The 20,483-nt window shown below is 39.1% G+C and overlaps 1 protein-coding gene across 1 annotated transcript in view; it reads right to left on the reverse strand.

Annotated features, from left to right (window-relative positions):
- Window positions 1-840: 840 nt before the first annotated feature.
- The window catches only part of LOC115214263 (protein FAM221A-like), a 32,667-nt gene continuing 13,024 nt past the window's right edge, over window positions 841-20,483 (reverse strand). Inside the window, exons 3-8 of the mRNA XM_029783404.2 lie at window positions 18,170-18,264; window positions 14,415-14,605; window positions 6,754-6,966; window positions 3,299-3,394; window positions 2,267-2,361; window positions 841-1,462 (exon numbers count right to left, since the gene is read on the reverse strand). Of these exons, the coding sequence (XP_029639264.2) occupies window positions 1,367-1,462; window positions 2,267-2,361; window positions 3,299-3,394; window positions 6,754-6,966; window positions 14,415-14,605; window positions 18,170-18,264 (786 nt within the window). The 3' untranslated portion in view covers window positions 841-1,366. The remainder of the gene's footprint in view (window positions 1,463-2,266; window positions 2,362-3,298; window positions 3,395-6,753; window positions 6,967-14,414; window positions 14,606-18,169; window positions 18,265-20,483) is intronic.

The raw sequence follows: 20,483 nt of genomic DNA on the forward strand, positions 1-20,483 counted from the left end.
AAATAATACATTGCTAAATCTCTCAGAGAGATTTATGCAGTAGCAGCATGATAAAGTGATAGCATGTTGTCAACTTAATGTTTCCTAGGGTTAAATAACAGTAGCATTCTTCCCTTTCATGGGACTGTTACATTAAGTTGACAACATACTGTCACTTTAACAAATAGTATGTTTGCTGATGTGTAGGAAGCTTTGTCAAGCTGAAATAGATTTATTACACTTGCACCAAGCAGCATTGAATGGAATATAGCTATGTGCACTTATCTTTAACATGTTCTCGTGCATTCAATGGACAATACACTGCACAAGTTCTCTCCATACTCCAGCAAAATATCATATATTCCTTGACTGATTCAAAATTATGTTTTCAAAATCCAAGTGGGATCACTGCCAGAGCAGCTGTCTGGCACATAAAGAGCACCATTTGAGCGTGATCGTTGTCCGCGTCACCTCACTGGCACTTGTACTGGTGGCACATGAACAAAACATTCGAGTGAGGTCGTTGCCAGTGCTGCTGTACTGACTCGTGTGCAGCTGGCACGTAAAAAACACCATTTTCGAGCGTGGCCTTTGCCAGTACCGCCAGACTGGCCCTCGTGCCGGTGGCACTTTAAAAGCACCCACTACACTGTCGGAGTGGTTGGCGTTACGAAGGGCATCCAGCTGTAGAAACTCTGCCAGATCAGATTGGAGCTTGGTGCAGCCATCTGGTTCGCCAGTCCTCAGTCAAATCGTCCAACCCATGCTAGCAAGGAAAGCTGATGTTAAACGATGATGATGATGATGATGATTTATTTATCAGAAAAATTTATGACATGATAAAGAAAACGCAACAGAATCTGAACATTGATTGTATTAAATTTATTGAATTGGTAAAGATAATTTGAATACATTTGATTCTCTTGGCACCAGCAGATTTTAAGCACGAAGTGTTGGTGTGATTTGAACTCATTATGGAATTGGAAGATTCCAAAATGACTTTCATTTATACCAAATCAAAATGTTCAGTCTTATGTTAGATTTTGTCAATTTTTACTAAAAGTTACAGACCAGATTATGCAATTAAGCAAAGTTGATGAATTTGCATATGCATTTAATTGACAAATTTTATAAAGATTTGAGACTCAGAAGTGATGCAATTAACCAGGTTATGAAATTATCCAGTAAGTAATTAAGCAGAAGCAACTCTATTTGGTTTTAAAATTTCCAGCAACAAAATGAACTTAAGTCTTTAAAAATTTTTAATCTTGGCATAAAACTGTTTTCTCTTAGTATGGCAGCATAGGACCATGGGAGTTGTTCAGATTTTATTTACAAAGAATGTAGAATTCATAGGAATTTATGCAGTGTAATACAATCGAGGATTTTATTTATTTGAAGTAGCTCTTTTATACTTTTTCGAAGTATCTTGTGAAGTACTTGGCAGTGCAAGATTTGGCAGAGCAGTATTCTTCTCTTTAAGCTGAAATTAATGAAAATTGACAATTTCAAAATGACAATAATCTACTTTACAGAAAAAAAAAAAAAATATTTGAAAAAAGCCATAAAAGTTTTTAATATGATATCTTCTTAAAAAAATATTTTTTATTTTTTATTTTTATTACAATTAATATTTGAAGAGAGTGTTAATATTTTAACTTTTTTTTTACTTGTTTCCATCATGGAACAATGTCTATGCTGGGGCACTGCCTTGAAGGCTTTCCAGCTACCAAATTCTCTCACAAAGCATTGGTTGACACAGGGCTACCATAGAAGACAATCGCCCAAGGTGCCATGTAGTGGGACTGAACTTAAAACCACATGGTAACAAATCAAGCTTCTTAACCACATAGTCATGCCAGTATCTGATGATAAAATTATTCTGTAAATCTTGTCTTATGCCTCTATTTAGCCCTTGATCAGCCCTGATTGAGCAGATCTCAGTTCGAAGATATCTAAAGGCGGTGCTCCAGCATGGCCGCAGTCAAATGACTGAAACAAGTAAAAGAGTAACGAGTAAGAATATATATATGTGGGTTGGAGGAAAAGTTTGTACTAGTTTTTGATTGGTGGCATTTTAACACATGATATTGTTTCTCAAGTGACAGAAGCATACGATATATACATATTTTCTGGTCTGGTTGACACAGTGAGGCAATGATGTTATACATATATATTACATTATGCATATATATCATATCATATACATATCTATTGATACAGTTTCTTGGAAACAGAATAAAAGGAGAGTGGGCAGGGTTAATAATATTGCTAATGTTTTTCTTACTCGTTCCTGATACCGACGTTCAAAATATTCCATATCTTTTTCTCCTGGTCGCCGAAGAGAAGATTCAAGCACTTCTACCTCTTTTGGTGAAAGACCTAATTTAATAATAATAATAATAATAATAATAATAATGATTTCATTTATTTTCCACAAGAGTAATAATAATAAATAATAATAATAATAATAAATGCTCTGATGCAGTACCAGGCAGTGGCTCTCATGGCTCCTGATCTCAACTGATTGGAAGTGTTATCATGTACATTGTTTTGTCTTGGTATAAAAGATGGGCTACAGCAAATATTCTGCTCAATACCACAGAATTGCTTGTCGGTTGTTTGACCGTAACCAGTTGAGCATGTCCCTTAGTGGCTGACGATATGTCTGATCATGAGCAGAAGTAGTGGGGGAGCATCATAACCATATGTTGAAAGGAATTCTTAGAGGTTTGGATAATTCACCTTTGGAAACATGGGTGGTTCGTTCAACATCCTTAAACAAACCTTATTTGTGAAACCGATGAGTCATCGGTTACTAAATCAGCAACCTCACGAAGCTTGCTTGGTGAGGAGGGTGAATCCTTGACACCCTGCAGTATTAAAAGTAAAACCCAGCAGAGGGTGGACAGAACTCGTGAGCCTTGATTGGCAGTCTGTCTAGTAGAAGAACACTCTGATTTAAAGCTGGGTTAGATAGGACTCCTCAGTCACAGTGGTGACAACCTGTCAGTGTCCAATCCAGCCATAGAAAATCTGAGTGATGGTTGGGGATAAGGGAGGTATCCAGCCATAGAAATTCTATCTCAACAAATTCGTCTGATCTATGCAAGCATAGCAAAATGGATGTTAAATGATGATGATGAATAGTATAAGGCCAGAAACTTGTGGGGAGGGTACACTGGATTACATCAACCTTCTTAGTGGAAGTATTGTAATAATGGCTGATTCATACACCATGTATATGATCAATTTACACTTTGCAACAGCTTTGTATTTTTACAAGAATTTAAGAGTAATGTTTAGAAAGAAGGCTTACCAGAACCAAGGGTTTTTAAAGAACTAAGCTGAGATCGGAGGAAGGGGTCATCAGATGATACAATAGGTTGAGACAAAATTTCTTCACATGGAGCTCCTGTAACAAAGAAATACAAAGTTATTTTCGAGTCACGAAGAATTTCAGTTCTTTGTGTTCTTATTTAAGTTATCACCTGTGAAAGTGCATGGCATAGTGGTAAGGGTGTTGAACTCATGATCATAAGATTGTTGTTTCGATTCATCGTCCGGGCAATGAGTTGTGTTCCTGAGCAAGACACTTCTTTACATGTTGCTCTTGTCCACTCAGTGGCAAAAATGAGTAATTTTACAAATGATTGGTTCCCTCTCCAGCAGGAATATATATACCACAGAAACTAGGAAACCAGCCTCATGAGCCTATATAACACTGAGAGGGGCACTGTCCTTTTTTATCATTACTATATCAGCTTACACAAATTCATAATCATTATGATACATGTTAACCCTTTTGTTACCATATTTCTGTTGAGATGCTCTGGGTTTCTTTCAATTAATTTTAAATATAACAAAGAAATTAGTAAAATAACATAGTTATCATTCAGCTAGTGTTAGGAACATAAATTGTGACTAATATTTTGGTGGAAGATTTTAATTCAGAACTTTTGGAAACAAGACATTTTTACTACAGAGCCAGAGCTGGTTTCAGCCGGGTTGGTATCAAGAGTTAAGAATTGTTTCTCTATTATATATTTTAACCCTTTTGTTACTGTATTTATTTTGAGATGCTCTGTGTTTCTTTCAATCAATTTTAAATATAACAAAGAAATTAGTAAAATAACTTTGTTATCATTAAGCTAGTGTTAGGAACACAAATTGTGACTAAGGTTTGGTGGAAGATTTTAATTCAGAACTTTTGAAAACAAGACATTTGTACTTAGAGCCAGAGGTGGTTTCAGCTGGGTTAGTATCAAAAGGGTTAAGAATTGTTTCTCTATTATATATTTTAACCCTTTTGTTACCATATTTCTGTTGAGATGCTCTGTGTTTCTTTCAATAAATTTTAAATATAACAAAGAATTCAGTAAAATAACTTAATTATCATTCAGCTAGTGTTGGGAACATAAATTGTGACTAATATTTTGGTGGAAGATTTTAATTCAGAACTTTTGAAAACAAGACGTTTTTACTACAGAGCCAGAGCTGGTTTCAGCAGGGTTGGTATCAAAAGGGTTAAGAATTGTTTCTCTATTATATATTTTAACCCTTCTTTTACCATATTTCTGTTGAGATGCTCTGTGTTTCTTTCAATTAATTTTAAATATAACAAAGAATTTAGTAAAATAACTTCATTATCATTAAGCTAGTGTTAGGAGCATAAATTGTGACTAAGGTTTGGTGGAAGATTTTAATTCAAAACTTATGAAAACAAGGCATTTTTACTACAGTGCCAGAGGTGGTTTCAGCCGGGTTGGTCTCAAAAGGGTTAAGGATGCATCAATAAAATGCTAGAGAAAAGGCTTGAAGAATGGCAGAATTCTATAAGAAATACAGATCAAATGATTATGTTTTCTTCTATAAATCATAGCACTGCTCACAATTGCAACTTTAACATTCCATCCAGTTTTAGAAACTCTGCCCACCTCATTAGAATGCCACTCAGTTTTCAGAATTTATTTCATATACACATGACTCTAGTTATTATCCCTGGATTCAGGCCACTTTCACTTTTTGAAATGTATTTCTTGATAACAAAATGTTTTCACACCTCTTTCCCAGATCCAGCCCACCTTTCCCTCCATATGCACCTTATATGTAATTGGTTCAAAATTTTGGCACTAATGGCCAACAAGTTCGGGAAAGTGAGTAAGTTGGTTACATTGACCCCAATGCTCAGCTGGTACTTATTTTATTGACCTCTGAAAGATGAAAGACAAATGTATGTGATTGCATGACTGACCAGGCTATCAAATGGCTTTACACATCACTGGTCACAATGCGTTTTTGCATGTTTTAGCCTTCGAATGATGCCATCCTACTGGTTAGGCGAGAAGGCCATCGTACCCCACCATCCACCGGTCAAAAGGAGACTGGAGCAACAGGAAATGAAGTGTTTTGTTCAAGAATACAATACACCATCCAGTCAGGGAATAGAACCCACGATCTAGCAATTGTGAGTGCAACTACCTAACCACCAGGCCACGTGCCTTCACATGTATGTATGCATGTATAATATAATATAATAATAATGATCTTGTTGTATACAGTGCTCAGGTGCACTGCAACTCCTCAAAGCAAGTAACCAAAACTGCATGGACAGAACATAGAATGTGCACGGGAAGTGGACAGTGAAAAAAGTCTAAACAAAAAAGAAAGAAAGAAAGACAGAAAGGAAGAAAAAGAAACGGGGGTGGGGTGGGAGCATCAGGTGTACTGTTGGTGAATTTCAGGAAGCCTGGAAGTTTTGATGTATGTATGTATGTATGCGTGTGTGTATATGTATGCATGTGTGTATGTATGTATGCATGTATGTGTGTGTGTGTGTGTGTATGTATGTATGTGTGTATGTATGTATGTGTGTATGTATGTATGTGTGTGTGTATGTATGTATGTATGTGTGTGTGTATGTATGAATGTATGCATGTATGTGTGTGTATATGTATGTATGTATGTGTGTGTGTGTGTATGTATGTATGTATGTGTGAATGAATGTATGTATGTATGAAGGCACATGGCTTAGTGGTTAGAGCGTTGGGCTTACAATCATGAGGTAATGAGTTCAATTCTCAGCCTGGGCTGTGTGTTGTGTTCTTGAGCAAGACACTTTATTTCATGATATTCCACTTCACTCAGCTGCAGAAATGAGTTGGCGACATCACTGGTGCCAAGCTGTATCAGTCTTTGCCCTTCTTTGGATAACAACGGTGGCGTGGAGAGTGGGGGGCGGGGGGCTGGCATTCATGGGCGACTGCTGGTCTTCCATAGACACCCTTGCCGGACTTGTGCCTCAGAGGGGAACTTTCTTGGTGCAATTCCATGGCCAGTCATGACCAAAGGGGTTCTTTACCCTTACCCTGCATGTACATCTGCATGTATTTATGTATATATGTCTACATGCATGTGTGTATATATGTATGTATGTATGTATGTATGTATGTATGTATGTATGTCTACATGAATGTATGTATGTATGTATGTGTGCATATGTATGTATGTATGTGTGCATATGTATGTATGTATATATGTGTGCATATGTATGTATGTATGTATGTGTGCATATGTATGTATGTGTGTATGTATGTGTGCGTATGTATGTAGGTATGTATGTATGTGTGCATATGTATGTATGTATGTGTGCATATGTATGTATGTATGTATGTATGTATGTATGTATGTGTGCATATGTATATATGTATGTATGTATTTATGACTCAAACAAAGTAGGTATACCAAAGTGCAATAGAATTCTTTAGTGCTTACCAATTCCACTGTCGTCCAATCTCATGTAACCATCAAGCAAAGAAGAGAAACCTGTGATTCCACCCATAGCAGCATAAGGAGTCGGTTGCCCAATGGGGTGGCCTCTTTCTTCTCTCTCCTTCTGCGTTTCAATCACTGTTTGATGCATATTTATTGGATAGCCGCAACCACAAGTTGTAGAGTTTTGAAAGCCAAAACACTTGCAACAAGTTTCTAGTTTGCAGAAGAGAATATAAAAAATAGAGAATAAATAAATCATGTTAATAAAATGTTATGCCATTAACAAGATCGTTTTTAAATGGAGAGGTTGCCATTGATGTAACTATGAACAGTATGAAAATTTAAATAAAATTCCTCTTTTTTATAAAATGTGAAAAAATGAAAAATGCAAACTAGAATTCTTAAATACAAAGTGAGGCGAGAGTACCATAAATCCTCGAGTATAATCTGCATTTTTTCCCCAAAATTTAAAGGTTAAAATCCTTATTGTGTGTTTATGACTCAAACAAAGTAGATATACCAAAGCGCAATAGAATTCTTTAGAGCTTACCAGCTCCACTGTCGTCCAATCTCATGTAACCATCAAGCAAAAAAGAGAAACCTGTGATTCCACCCATAGCAGCATATTCCCTCTCAAATTCATACACTTATCGCACCGCTCCTTCAGGTTTTCTAGGCCCTGTAAAAGAACTCAGAAGGTTGGGCCTCCAAACAGGCTTTTTACAATACCCTTAAAGCCAGAAACCTTCCAGTACCCTACGACGTTAAAAATGAAAAATATTTTCTAAGCAATGTTCGAGTCTCTATTTGCTGTCTGGCAATGTTTATTCAGATGCATTTTGTGATGTTGGGCGCGAAAATACCTTAAGCTAAGCCTGAAAGCAATGAAGTCAAAAAGAATCATCCATAACTTGCAGTAAGAAACCTTTAATTAAATAAAAGTATTCAGTACACAGAATAACATGTAACAAAAACAATTTGCAAACATATTTACATTCCCATATAACAGTTAAGAACATCACCATTATTGTATTACGCATGTGCGAAGTGTTTGTTCGACTACGTGCTGCTGGCTTAATTAAGTACAACTCAAGTTAGAGAAGTGGTGCATATTATACACAAGGTTTAGGATTTTCAGAGGTACGTCCCCCTAAAAATTCCCTGCATATCATACTCAAGGGCAGACTATACTCAAGGATTTACGGTATGGCTGTGTGGTTAACAAGTTTGCCTAATAATCATATGGTCTCAGGTTCAGTCCCACTGTACAGCATTCTGAACATGTGTTTTCTATGAATGCCTTGGGCCAAGCAAGTGGTAAGAAAGTGGTAAATGGAAACTGTATGGAAGCCAGTCATTTCTCCTCATTCTTTCACATTCCTTTCTTTCCCCTACTTTCTATCTACCCTTCCTGTTGCCAAGCCTCACCTACATCCAAGCAAGGTAATATTTACCCTCGACTAGACATGTTTTCCATAGAAGATTGGAAATGACCAGCTTTGCTTGTAGGATGATGATGATGATGCCCATTCACAACCATCATGTGTGTACCTATACAAAGGTACACGCATACACACACATATACATACATACATGATGGTCTTCTTTCAGTTTTCATTTTCCAAATCCACTCACAAGGCTTTGGTCTACCTGGGGTTATTGTAGAAATTATCTGCTCAAGTTGCTATGCAGTGAGACAGCATGGTTGGGAAACACAGCATAGTTGGGAAACAAGCTTCTCCACTACACAGCTAAATATGAACGTATTTTATATATATATACATACATTATATATATATATATATATATCTACGTGATCACCGTGACCGACCAGGCTATCAGATGTTGCTACACATCGCTGGTCACAATGCGCTTCGCATTGTTTTAGCCTTCAAATGACGCCACCCCGCTGGCTAAGCGAGCAGGCCAACAGAAGAAAGAGTGAGAGAAAGTTGCGGCGAAAGAGTACAACAGAGATCGCCACCACCCCCTGCCGGAGCCTCGTGGAGCTATAGGTGTTTTCGCTCAATAAACACTCACAACACCTGGTCTGGGAATCAAAACCATGATCCTACAACCACGAGTCCGCTGCCCTAACCACTGGGCCATTGCGCCTCCACACACACACACATATATATATATATATATATATATAATAATAATAATAATTATCCGCTCTACTATAGGCACAAGGTCTGAAATTTTGGAGGAAGGGACTAGTCAATTACATTGACCCCAGTGTTTCATTAGTATTTAATTTACTGACCCTGAAAGGATGAAAGGCAAAGTCGACCTTGGTAGAATTTGAACTCAGAACATTAAGACAGACGAAGTGCTGCTAAAATAATACATATATATATATATTTGTGAGAGATGTAAGCAATTAAATTAACTGTAGTACTTAAGTGCCACTTGATTTAATGACCCCTGAAAGAAGAAAGGTAACGGTCATTGACCTCAGGGAAATTTAGATTCAGAATTTAAAGGGACATAACCCAATAAAACAAGGCTTTTTTTTTTTGCTTTATTCAGCCCACTTCAGTGAATTTGAATCTTCTGCTCTGTTGAAGAATAATTAATTAGCACAATCATTAATGCTATGTAATAAACGTGTTTAGGAAGGATGTGCTGTGTATGTGTGTGTTTGTGTATGTATGTAGTTGTGTATGCATGTACATATATGTATGTAGGTCTGTATGCTTGCGCAGATGTATGTGTGTATACATATACACAGATACCTGCATGTGTATGTGTGTGTGTGTGTAGATGCAGGTGTGTTTATTCACAGGTGCATTTGAGTGTTTCAGAAGTTTGCTTCATAACTACAGGGTTCTAAGTTCAGTTCTACTGTGTGGTAATTTGGTCAAGTGCTTTATACTGTAGCCCCAGGCCAACTAAAGCCTTATGAATGAATTTGGAAGCTGAAAAAGACCATAGTACATATGTACATACATACATACATACCAACATACTTACTTACTTACTTACATACATACATACATACATACATACATACAAACATACATAAATTGTTTGTTCCTTCTCAAGCCATGACTGGCTCATAAGGGCCAGTTTCCAGGTTTCCTTGGCATATAGGTTCCCCACCTGGACGGGACGCCGGTACGTCGCAGGTGAGCTGCAAGATGTAAGAGTGAGAGAAAGTTGTGACGAAAGAGTCAACAGAAGTCTGCCAGAGCCACGTAGAGCTTAGGTGTTTCGCTCATAAACACACACATTGCCCGGTCTGAGATTCAAACCCGTGAGTCCGATGCACTAACCACTAGGCCATGTGCCTCCACACACACACACACATACATACATACATGTAACACACTGCATAAATACCGATCTTGAGAAATTAGTCTTCTCGAAACCAGAATGGAGAAAGCTGATCCAAGCCAACACTGAGACTGTAGCAAACTAGAACTTTCCAGAGGTTTGTCATTTAAGTATATGTGAACATGCTTACAAACCACATGGCTCCGGGTTCAGTCCCACTCTGTGGCACCGTGGGCAAATGTCTTCTACTATAGCCTCGGGCTGACCAAAGCCTTGTGAGTGGATTTGATAGACAGAAAGAAGCCTGTCGTATATATGTATGATCTTCACCATTCGCGGTGCCTTCAAACCCAAAATCGCCATTATTAGCCCCAACCAAACTTCCTTCTTCCCCAACTCAGACTTCCGGTCAATCTACTTATATGCACCTTCTCTCCCCACTCCTATCATTTCTTCTCCGATTCACAGCGATGTCTATAGCAAGCTAAGATTTCTCCCTTCTTTTTCATACATACATACATTTGCCTACCGTTTAAATGTTTTGAACTTATACCACCAACGTGCTTTGCTTTCCTTTTTCTTTCTCTATGCTACCCCAAAAAACATCGCCATTTTCCGCCCGTTTCTCTAAAGTACCTTCAATCCTTTAATTCGATCTTCACCATTCACAGCGCCCGCCCTTTCCCACCCCCACCACCAATACCGGTGAACACTGTTCTCACTGTTCACACCATCTACACCGGATATGCCCTCCCCCACCACCATTATGTGTGTCTCTCCCTCCTACCCCTCCACCTCACATGCTTTCACTGTGTATTACCCCCCCCCCACCACCACCAAGACAAGCAGCTAGCGCCGCAGCTCATCAACCGCCCCACCTATCCTACGTTTCCTCCTGTTATTGAATCTGTCACTGCCTCAACCGGCTATCTCCTTCCAGTCCCCTCCCCCACTCGTGATGTCCTACGTTTTATTTCCTACGAACCTGCATCAACCCTAGCTGTCATCATTCCTCCTTACCCCAACCCTCCCCACTGGGGCTTCCCTATATTACCTGCACCCCCAAAAAGCACCATCTGAACGTGGCCGATGCCAGCGCCGCCTTGGCTGGCACGTTAAAAGCTCGAACCGATCGTGACCGATGCCAGACCCACCCTGGCACCTGTGCAGGTGGCACGTAAAAAGCACCCACTACACTCGCGGAGTGGTTGGCGTTAGGAAGGGCATCCAGCTGTAGAAACTCTGCCAGATCAGACTGGAGCCTGGTGCAGCCTCCTGGCTTCCCAGACCACGGTCAAACCGTCCAACCCGTGCTAGCACGGAAAACGGACGTTGAACGATGATGATGATGATGATGATGATATGTATGTGTGCATATATATTTGTGTGTGTGTGTTTGTCCCCTCAACATCGCTTGACAACCGATGGTGGTGTGTTTACGTCCCTGTAACTTAGCAGTTCGGCAAAAGAGACCGATAGAATAAGTACTAGACTTCCAAAGAATAAGTCCTGGGGTTGATTTGCTCGACTAAAGGTGGTGCTCCAGCATGGCCACATCAAATGACTGAAACAAGTAAAAGAGTAAAAGCAAGAGTAAAGAGTATACAAAAAGGCCCAACTTGAACAGAATAGAAGTGATATTGAGAATTAAAGGGGTTGAAGAAAAGTATTACAAATTTAAACCCTTTCATTCTTGATATCATTTCTATTCTGTGTAAATTGGCTCCTTTATGTATATAATATTATATATACATTTTTTGTATCTCATGTATCTAAGGCGCATGGCTCAGTGGTTAGAGCATCGAGCTTACGATCGTGAGGTTGTGAGCTCGAATCCCGGACTGGGCTGCATGTTGTGTTCTTGAGCAAGACACTTTATTTCACGTTGCTCCAGTTCACTCAGCTGTAGAAATGAGTTGCGACGTCACTGGTGCTAAGCTGTATCGACCTTTGTCTTTCCCTTGGACAACACTGGTGGCGTGGAGAGGGGAGGCCGGTATGCATGGGCGACTGCTAGCCTTCCATAAACAACCTTGCCCAGACTTGTGCCTGGGAGGGTAACTTTCTAGGTGCAAACCCATGGTCACTCATGACCGAAGGGGGTCTTTTACTGATCTAACTTGCTTATCCCTACATTTACTTATGCATATACTCTTTACTATCTCTTTTACTCTTTTACTTGTTTCAGTCATTTGACTGCGGCCATGCTGGAGCACCGCCTTTAGCTGAGCAAATCGACCCTCGGACATATTCTTTGTAAGCCTAGTACTTATTCTATCAGACTCTTTTGCTGAACCGGTAGGTTACGGGGACGTAAACACACCAGCATCAGTTGTCAGGTGATGTTGGTGGGGACAAACACAGACACACAAACATATATATATATATACATATATATATATATACATACATATATATATATATACATATATATAATATATATATATATATATAATATATATATAATATATATATATACACACACATATTTACACATACATACGATGGGCTTCTGTCAGTTTCCGTCTACTAAATCCTCTCACAGGGCTTTGGTTGGCCCGAGGCTATAGTAGAAGAAACTTGCCCAAGGTGCCATACAGTGGGACTGAATCTGGAAGCATGTGATTGGTAAGCAAGCTACTTATCACACAGCCACTGATGCGCCTATATATATATATACATATATAATATATATATATATATATAATATATATATATATATATATATAGCAGTATATTGTATATATGTTATCCCATGGAGGGTTGCATTTACAACCCCTATCTCAATTTGTGTATATATATATATATATATTATATATATATATATATATATCATCATCATCATCATCATAATTTAACGTCCGCTTTCCTTGCTAGCATGGGTTGGATGATTTGACCAAGGACTGGCGAACCAGATGGCTGCGCCAGGCTCCAATCTGATCTGGCAGAGTTTCTACAGCTGGATGCCCTTCCTAATGTCAACCACTCCATGAGTGTAGTGGGTGCTTTTTACGTGCCACCCGCACAGGTACCAGACAGAGCTGGCAAACGGCCACGAACGGATGGTGCTTTTACGTGCCACCGGCACGGAGGCCAGCCAGGGCTGGCAACGGACACGAGCGGATGGTGCTTTTACGTGCCACCGGCACGGGGGCCAGACGAGGCTGGCAATGGACACGAACGGATGGTGCTTTTACGTGCCACCGGCACAGGGGCCAGGCGAGGCTGGCAGCGGACACGAACGGATGGTGCTTTTACGTGCCACCGGCACGGAGGCCAGACGTATATGTATATATATATATATATATATATATATGTATATATATTATGAATGCCTTTCCTCCCTTGGACACAAAGACCGGTTGAGGCAAGCGAAGTCGATATAGAACCTCATCCGACGACAGACACCCATCCCAACCCCCCATGCTTGCGAAGACATGTTGGGGCAAGCGAAATCGAAACCGAATTGAACCAGCCAGGATCCCTGGCCTGGTGGTACGTAAAAAGCACTATCCGACTCGGGGCCGTGGCACGTAAAATACTCCAATGCGACCGTACGACAGGCACCCATGCCAACCCCCTTGCTTGTGAAGACATGTTGGGGCAAGCGAAATCGAAATCGAATTGAACCAGCCAGGATCCCTGGTCTGGTGGTACGTAAAGCACTATCCGACTCGTGGCCGTGGCACGTAAAATACTCCAATGCGACCGTACGACAGGCACCCTTGCCAACCCCCTTTGCTTGTGAAGACATGTTGGGGCAAGCGAAATCGAATCGAATTGAACCAGCCAGGATCCCTGGTCTGGTGGTACGTAAAAAGCACTATCCGACTCGTGGCCGATGCCAGCACCGCCTCGACTGGCTTCCGTGCCGGTGGCACATAAAATACACCAATCTGACCGTGGCCGTTGCCAGCCCCGCCTGGCACCTGTACAGGTGGCACGTAAAAAGCACCCACTACACTCACGGAGTGGTTGGCGTTAGGAAGGGCATCCAGCTGTAGAAACATTGCCAAATTAGACTGGAGCCTGGTGCAGCCTTCTGGCTTCCCAGAACCCCGGTCGAACCGTCCAACCCATGCTAGCATGGAGAACGGACGTTAAACGACGATGATGATGATGATGATATATGTATATATATATATATATATGTATGTATATATATATATATATATATATATTATATATATATATATATATGTATATATATGTATATAGACATTTACACACACATGTATACATACACACATACACACAACAACATTCTGGACTGTAGATGATGATGGTGGTGGTGATGGTGGTGGTGATGATGATGATGATGATGATTAGTGTACACATGGACATGTAGAATTTCATTTTTGTTTTTGTTGTTTTGTCTTTACCTTTCTTACACTTGAATGGATGGAGTGTTGAATGATCTTCAACTGGATGTTTGCAATGGCACCTGAGAAAATTGCTTCCAGTAGAATAAACATAATGGTATGACTGACATAAGCAACCATTAACACGACATGGAAGCATGATGGGTCTTGTAGTTGGAATGGTCTCAAAATCAGTCTTGTGTTGCTTATATCTGGAAGTAAGATAAAAATAGAGAGATACTTTATAATGGAAGGGAATGATGAATTAAATAAATACAGCTGTGTAATAAAAACAGGAGTGGCTGTGTGGTAAGTAGCTTGCTAACCAGCCACATGGTTCTGGGTTCAGTCCCACTGCGTGGCATCTTGGGCAAATGTCTTCTGCTATAGCCTCAGGCCGACCAAAGCCTTGTAAGTGGATTTGGTAGACGGAAACTGAAAGAAGCCCGTCGTATATATATATATATATATATATATATATATGTATGTGTGTGTATATGTTTGTGTGTCTGTGTTTGTCCCCTCCAACATTGTTTGACAACCGATGCTGGTGTGTTTACGTCCGTGTCACTTAGCGGTTTGGCAAAAAGAGACCGATAGAATAAGTACTGGGCTTACAAGAGAATAAGTTCTGGGGTCGATTTGCTCGACTAAAGGCGGTGCTCCAGCATGGCCGCAGTCAAATGACTGAAACAAGTAAAAGAGTAAAAGAGTAAAGCCGTATTACATATACTTATTATACTTATTATACTTCCCAATTGCAAGGATGGGGCAAAAGCTAAGTTGAGGTTTGGAGGGTTTGAACTCTAGAAGGTAAAAAGACAGCACTTAAATACTGCGAGATCCTTTAACCAAATACACAGCTCTTGATCATATTTGCCAACTTGTAGAGCTGGCAAATATCAGATATCCCCTATCTACAAAGAAGTGCTGAAGAGTTCTTGGCTTCGGGTAAAAGAAAATACAGGAAGATCAGTTAATTATGATTTTATTCAACATATTCCCCTCTCAGATTCACACACTTATTACTCTTACTCTTACTCTTTTACTCTTTTACTTGTTTCAGTCATTTGACTACGGCCATACTGGAGCACCGCCTTTAGTCGAGCAAATCGACCCCGGGACTTATTCTTTGTAAGGCCAGTACTTATTCTATCGATCTCTTTTGCCGAACCGCTAAGTGACGGGGACATAAACATATTAGCCCTAGGGGGACAAACACAGACACACAAACATATACACACACACTTATATATATATACATATATACGACAGGCTTCTTTCAGTTTCCGCCTACCAAATCCACTCACAAGGCATTGGTCGGCCCGGGGCTATAGCAGAAGACACTTGCCCAAGATGCCACGCAATGGGACTGAACCCAGAACCATGTGGTTGGTTAGCAAGCTACTTACCACACAGCCACTCCTGCGCCTATTGCAGTGGTCCTTCAATTTTTTTTAAGCCCTGTAAAAGAACTCAGAACTTTGAATCTCCAACCAGACCTTTCATAATACCTTTAACCCTTTAGTGTTCAGAATACTCTGTTAAATGTAATGCTTTTTTTAAAAAAATGTTTTGAATTAATCATGCATTACCTTGTAGCTTTGAGGTTTCAATGATGTGATTGTTTATTTTTAGAATGACATTGTAGGTTAGGTGTGAGAGGCTAGATATGGCCAGTTTGAATATAAAATATGTGGAATATATTGGGCCGGATTTGGCCAATTTAAACACTAAAGGGTTAAAGCAGGACCTTTTCAGCACACCCTTGTATACACTCTTTACTTTTTAACTCTTTTACTTGTTTCAGTCATTTGACTGTGGCCATGCTGGAGCACCACCTTTAGTCGAGGAAATCGAACCCAAGACTTATTCTTTGTAAGCCTAGTACTTATTCTATCGGTCACTTTTGCCGAACCACTAAGTTACGGGGATGTAAACACACCAGCTTTGGTTGCCAAGCGATGTTGGGATGACAAACACAGACACACAAACACATACATACATACATACATATATATATATATATATATATATATATATATATATGTAAAACACATGCATACATGTATAATACATATATGAGGGGTTGCTGATGTTAATTATGATCTTGTTCAACATACTCCCTCTCAAATTCACACACTTATCGCACCGGTCCTTCAGGTTTTCTAGGCCCTGTAAAAGAACTCAGAAGGTTGGGCCTCCAAACAGGTTTTTTACAATCCCCTTAAAGCCAGAAACTTTCCAGTACCCCACTATATTAAACTGTTTTCTTCTAAGACTGTTAAAATAAGTGCCAGGCATAAAAAAAAAAATGAGTACTGGGGTTACCCTCCAAGGTGGTGCCCCACCATGGCTGCAGTCCAAGGACTCAAACAAGTGAATGATAAAAGATAACAGTATTTCAAATTTGAGGAGGTAGAGTTTAATATTTGTTTTCTTTTTGTTGGGTCTGGAGAAAGGGGCAGTGCCCACAGCCCTTGTTGGCCATTTAGACTGATTACATTGATTCCTTCAATGTTCCTCTTGAACCTTTCATAGGTCAACAGCTGTAGGGAAGACAAGCATTTAAGGAATTTTAGAGGGCTGAGGTTCACAATCATTCCAAGTGTTTGTAGCCCATTGGACAGCCACATACATCCCTAGGGACTGATATTAACCATTTTGCCAACCCCTATTCTGGTCAAGGACGAGATGATCAAGATGGTGTGTGTGTCTGTTCACAATTTCACCTAAAGTAATTAGTGAGAGCATTGTATATATTACCAAGCCATGCTGACTTTCATTGGTGATAGTTGGCTGTACTCTGTGTTTGTCAAAAGTGAATGGTAGTTTTGATGGCATTTTTTAACCATCCTTATAGCCTGTAAAAAATTATGACCGACACAGGCCAATGCAGTTAACCCTTTCGTTACTGAATTCATTTTGAGATGCTCTGTGTTTCTTTCAATTACTTTAAATATAACAAAGAATTTTGTAAAATAACTTAGTTATCATTCAGCTTGTGTTAGGAACATAAATTGTGACTAAGGTTTGGTGGAAGATTTTAATTCAAAACTTATGAAAACAGGACATTTGTACTCAGAGCCAGAGCCGGTTTCAGCTGGGTTGGTAATGAAAGGGTTAATGTCTAGTTTGAAGTGCTGCAAGTTAAAAGACAAACATGATTGGAAAAAATAAAATGAAAAAAGAAAGAAAATAAATAAAAGAAGTTACGTAGTGGAAATAGATTTGGGCGACAACAGGTTACTCTTTCTAGAAGTGTATATAGGTGGTTAGAGCATCAAGCCCACAATCATGAGGTAATGAGTTCAGTTCCAGGACTGGGCTGTGTGCTGTGTTCTTGAGCAAGACACTTTATCTTAGGTTCTCCAGTTCACTCAGCTGTAGAAATGAGTTGTGACATCACTAATGCCTAGCTGTATCAACCTTAGCCTTTCCCTTGGATAACATTGGTGGCATGAAGAAGGGCAGCTGGTAGGCACAGGGGGTTGCTGGTCTTCCATAAAAACAACCTTGCCCAGACTTGTGCCTGAGAAGGTAACTTTCTAGGTTCAATCCCATGGTCTTTCATGACCAAAGGAGGTCCATTACCCTTTACCCTTTACCCTATATAGAGTTACAGGAGGGTTTAGATCTACCAATAGTGAATAGGGATTTGTGCCATTAGCATAGTGAACCAGTGAGGTCAAAAGCTAAGTTCAGTGGGAAGAAGAACAGGGTTCACATGTAAGCAGAAACAAAATCATCAAAGAAGATATTGAACAAATAAATACCTATGTTGGCAAAAACACATCGTCTCAGGCCCAACCAGTTTACAATCCATGTTATTTGGATTCACCCAACAGGTGAACAGTCGATTTTTCATACGCTGTAATTGTAAAGAAAACAGATAAAACTGAATTACTGAATCACAGGGAGAGAAAGATCAGAGATCATCTATTATCCTTATGAGGGAGCCAATCATGCAATTAGACAATTAATCCATATGGCCACTTGCATGACTTACTAAATTTTTTTGTCAGCTTTCTAAATTTTCAATTTACAGAAAGACAATAATAATGATAATAATGAAATTATTGTATACAGTGCTCAGATGCACCACAACTTGTCAAAAGTGTGTATAAAGCATATGCAATAACGTACAAATGTCTGGGAAATGAACAGTATATGAGTTAGATACATGCTTGCGTGTGTATGGAGGGGAGAAAATCAGGTGTAGTGTTGGCGAATCTCAGGAAGCATGGAAGTTTTGAAGGATGCAGTGCTCCGACAACTAACAACTGATGCCTGCAGATTGTTCCATACTTCAGCAACTCTTAGCGTGAAAAAATGTTTCTGAAAGTCATGGGAGCTGTGCTGTTTCTGACTTTGTAAACATGTCCACGGGTGTTAGACAGGTAGAGTTTGAAAAGGTGCACAGAGTTATTGTTTGTAAGATAGTTAATAATTTTATGGGTGTCTGCCAAGTCAGCTGCCAGACGTCGGAGTTTCAATAATGCACCCAATTTATATATATGTATGTTTTGTAATATGCAGACAAGAAAGTGATATTTTGAACACAGTGTAGCCATGAAAACAACAGAAAAATTAGATATTTTACCCTTATAAGATGGCAAAAGTTTGTTTACAATATATGTTGTTGCATTCCGAAAAAACTATGACATTTAGAAGTTAATTTGAAGAGATTGTTGTCAGCAAGCAGTTTAGCTTAATGGTAGAGTACTTGTTCAGTATCTGAAGGGTGCGGGTTTGAGTCCCATGGCTGTCTGCTGGCAACTTTTTCCATCTTCTAAGGGTAAACTATGCAATCTTTCTGCTGTTTTCATGGCTATACTGTGTTTGAAATATTACTTTCTTGTCAATATATTACAAGACAAATTCAATGCTCTGTGTGTGTGCGTGTGCATATATATATATACCTTCAAAATGCGACCATATGTGTTTTGTTGGTAATTTTTTTCCTCCATCTTCCCTTCCTTGGATCTTTCCTTTTTCTATGTTTCTGACGAAGAGCTCCGCTCAAAACGTTAAATCCTCCTTCTTTCTTTCCTTTCCTGAGCGTCCAATAACACTATACTTGTTCCACGTCCTCGAGATGTTGTGTTTTCTCTTTGTGTTATCATGTTTGGATTAACTATATATATATATACAGTGGGGGGAAATAAATATTCGTACATATCAAAATTCTTTATATATCTAATTTCTAATGAACATAAATGGGATATACCAATACTATATTTGCATACACATGCGTAAACTAAGAATAGGCAAAAGAAACTAATAAATTATAGTTACTAAGGAATTTATATACAATTATAAATATTTAGGGGTGAAAAAAGTATTCGTACAGAACATAAATAACAGATAATTCTGATTTAATACTTCATAGCATAACCATTATTCAGTTCCACTTCAACCAATCTCTTCTTGTAGTTCTTAATCAATGACTTGCATGTTTCTTTAGGAATTTTTTCCCATTCTTCTTGACAAATTTTCTTCAAATCTAGAATGCACATTGGGGCTCTTGAATGAATTTTTATTTTCAAATAACGCCACAAATTTTCAATGGGATTCAAGTCAGGTGACTCGCTTGGCCATTCTAATAATTTTATATTGTGATCAACAATCCATTTTTTGGTAGACTTTGCCATGTGCTTAGGGTCGTTATCCTGTTGTAAAACCCACCCTTCACAAAGCCGGAGCTTTTTTACAGAGTCCCATAAATTATTGTTCAAAATATTTTGGTACATCTCTGCATTCATTCTACCATCTATCACATGTAAATTGCCAGTACCATTTGCAGAGAAACCCCCCCCCCACCATGATGTTGCCACCTCCAAACTTTATGGTAGGAATTGTGTTTTTCGGCGAATAGGCAGTACCATCTTTTCTCGAAACATGGCTATGTGAATTTCTTCCAAACAATTCAATTTTCAACTCGTCTGTACATAGAACATTTTCCCAGAATGTATCAGGTTTATCTTTATGTTCATAAACAAATTTTAAATTGGCATCTCTATGCCTTTTAGTCAACAGCGGAGTTTTTCTAGGAGAGCGTGACTTCAGTTTATTCCTATGAAGTTCATT

This window comes from Octopus sinensis, linkage group LG7 (genome assembly GCF_006345805.1).
Source record: "Octopus sinensis linkage group LG7, ASM634580v1, whole genome shotgun sequence".
Taxonomy (NCBI): Eukaryota; Metazoa; Mollusca; class Cephalopoda; order Octopoda; family Octopodidae; genus Octopus; species Octopus sinensis.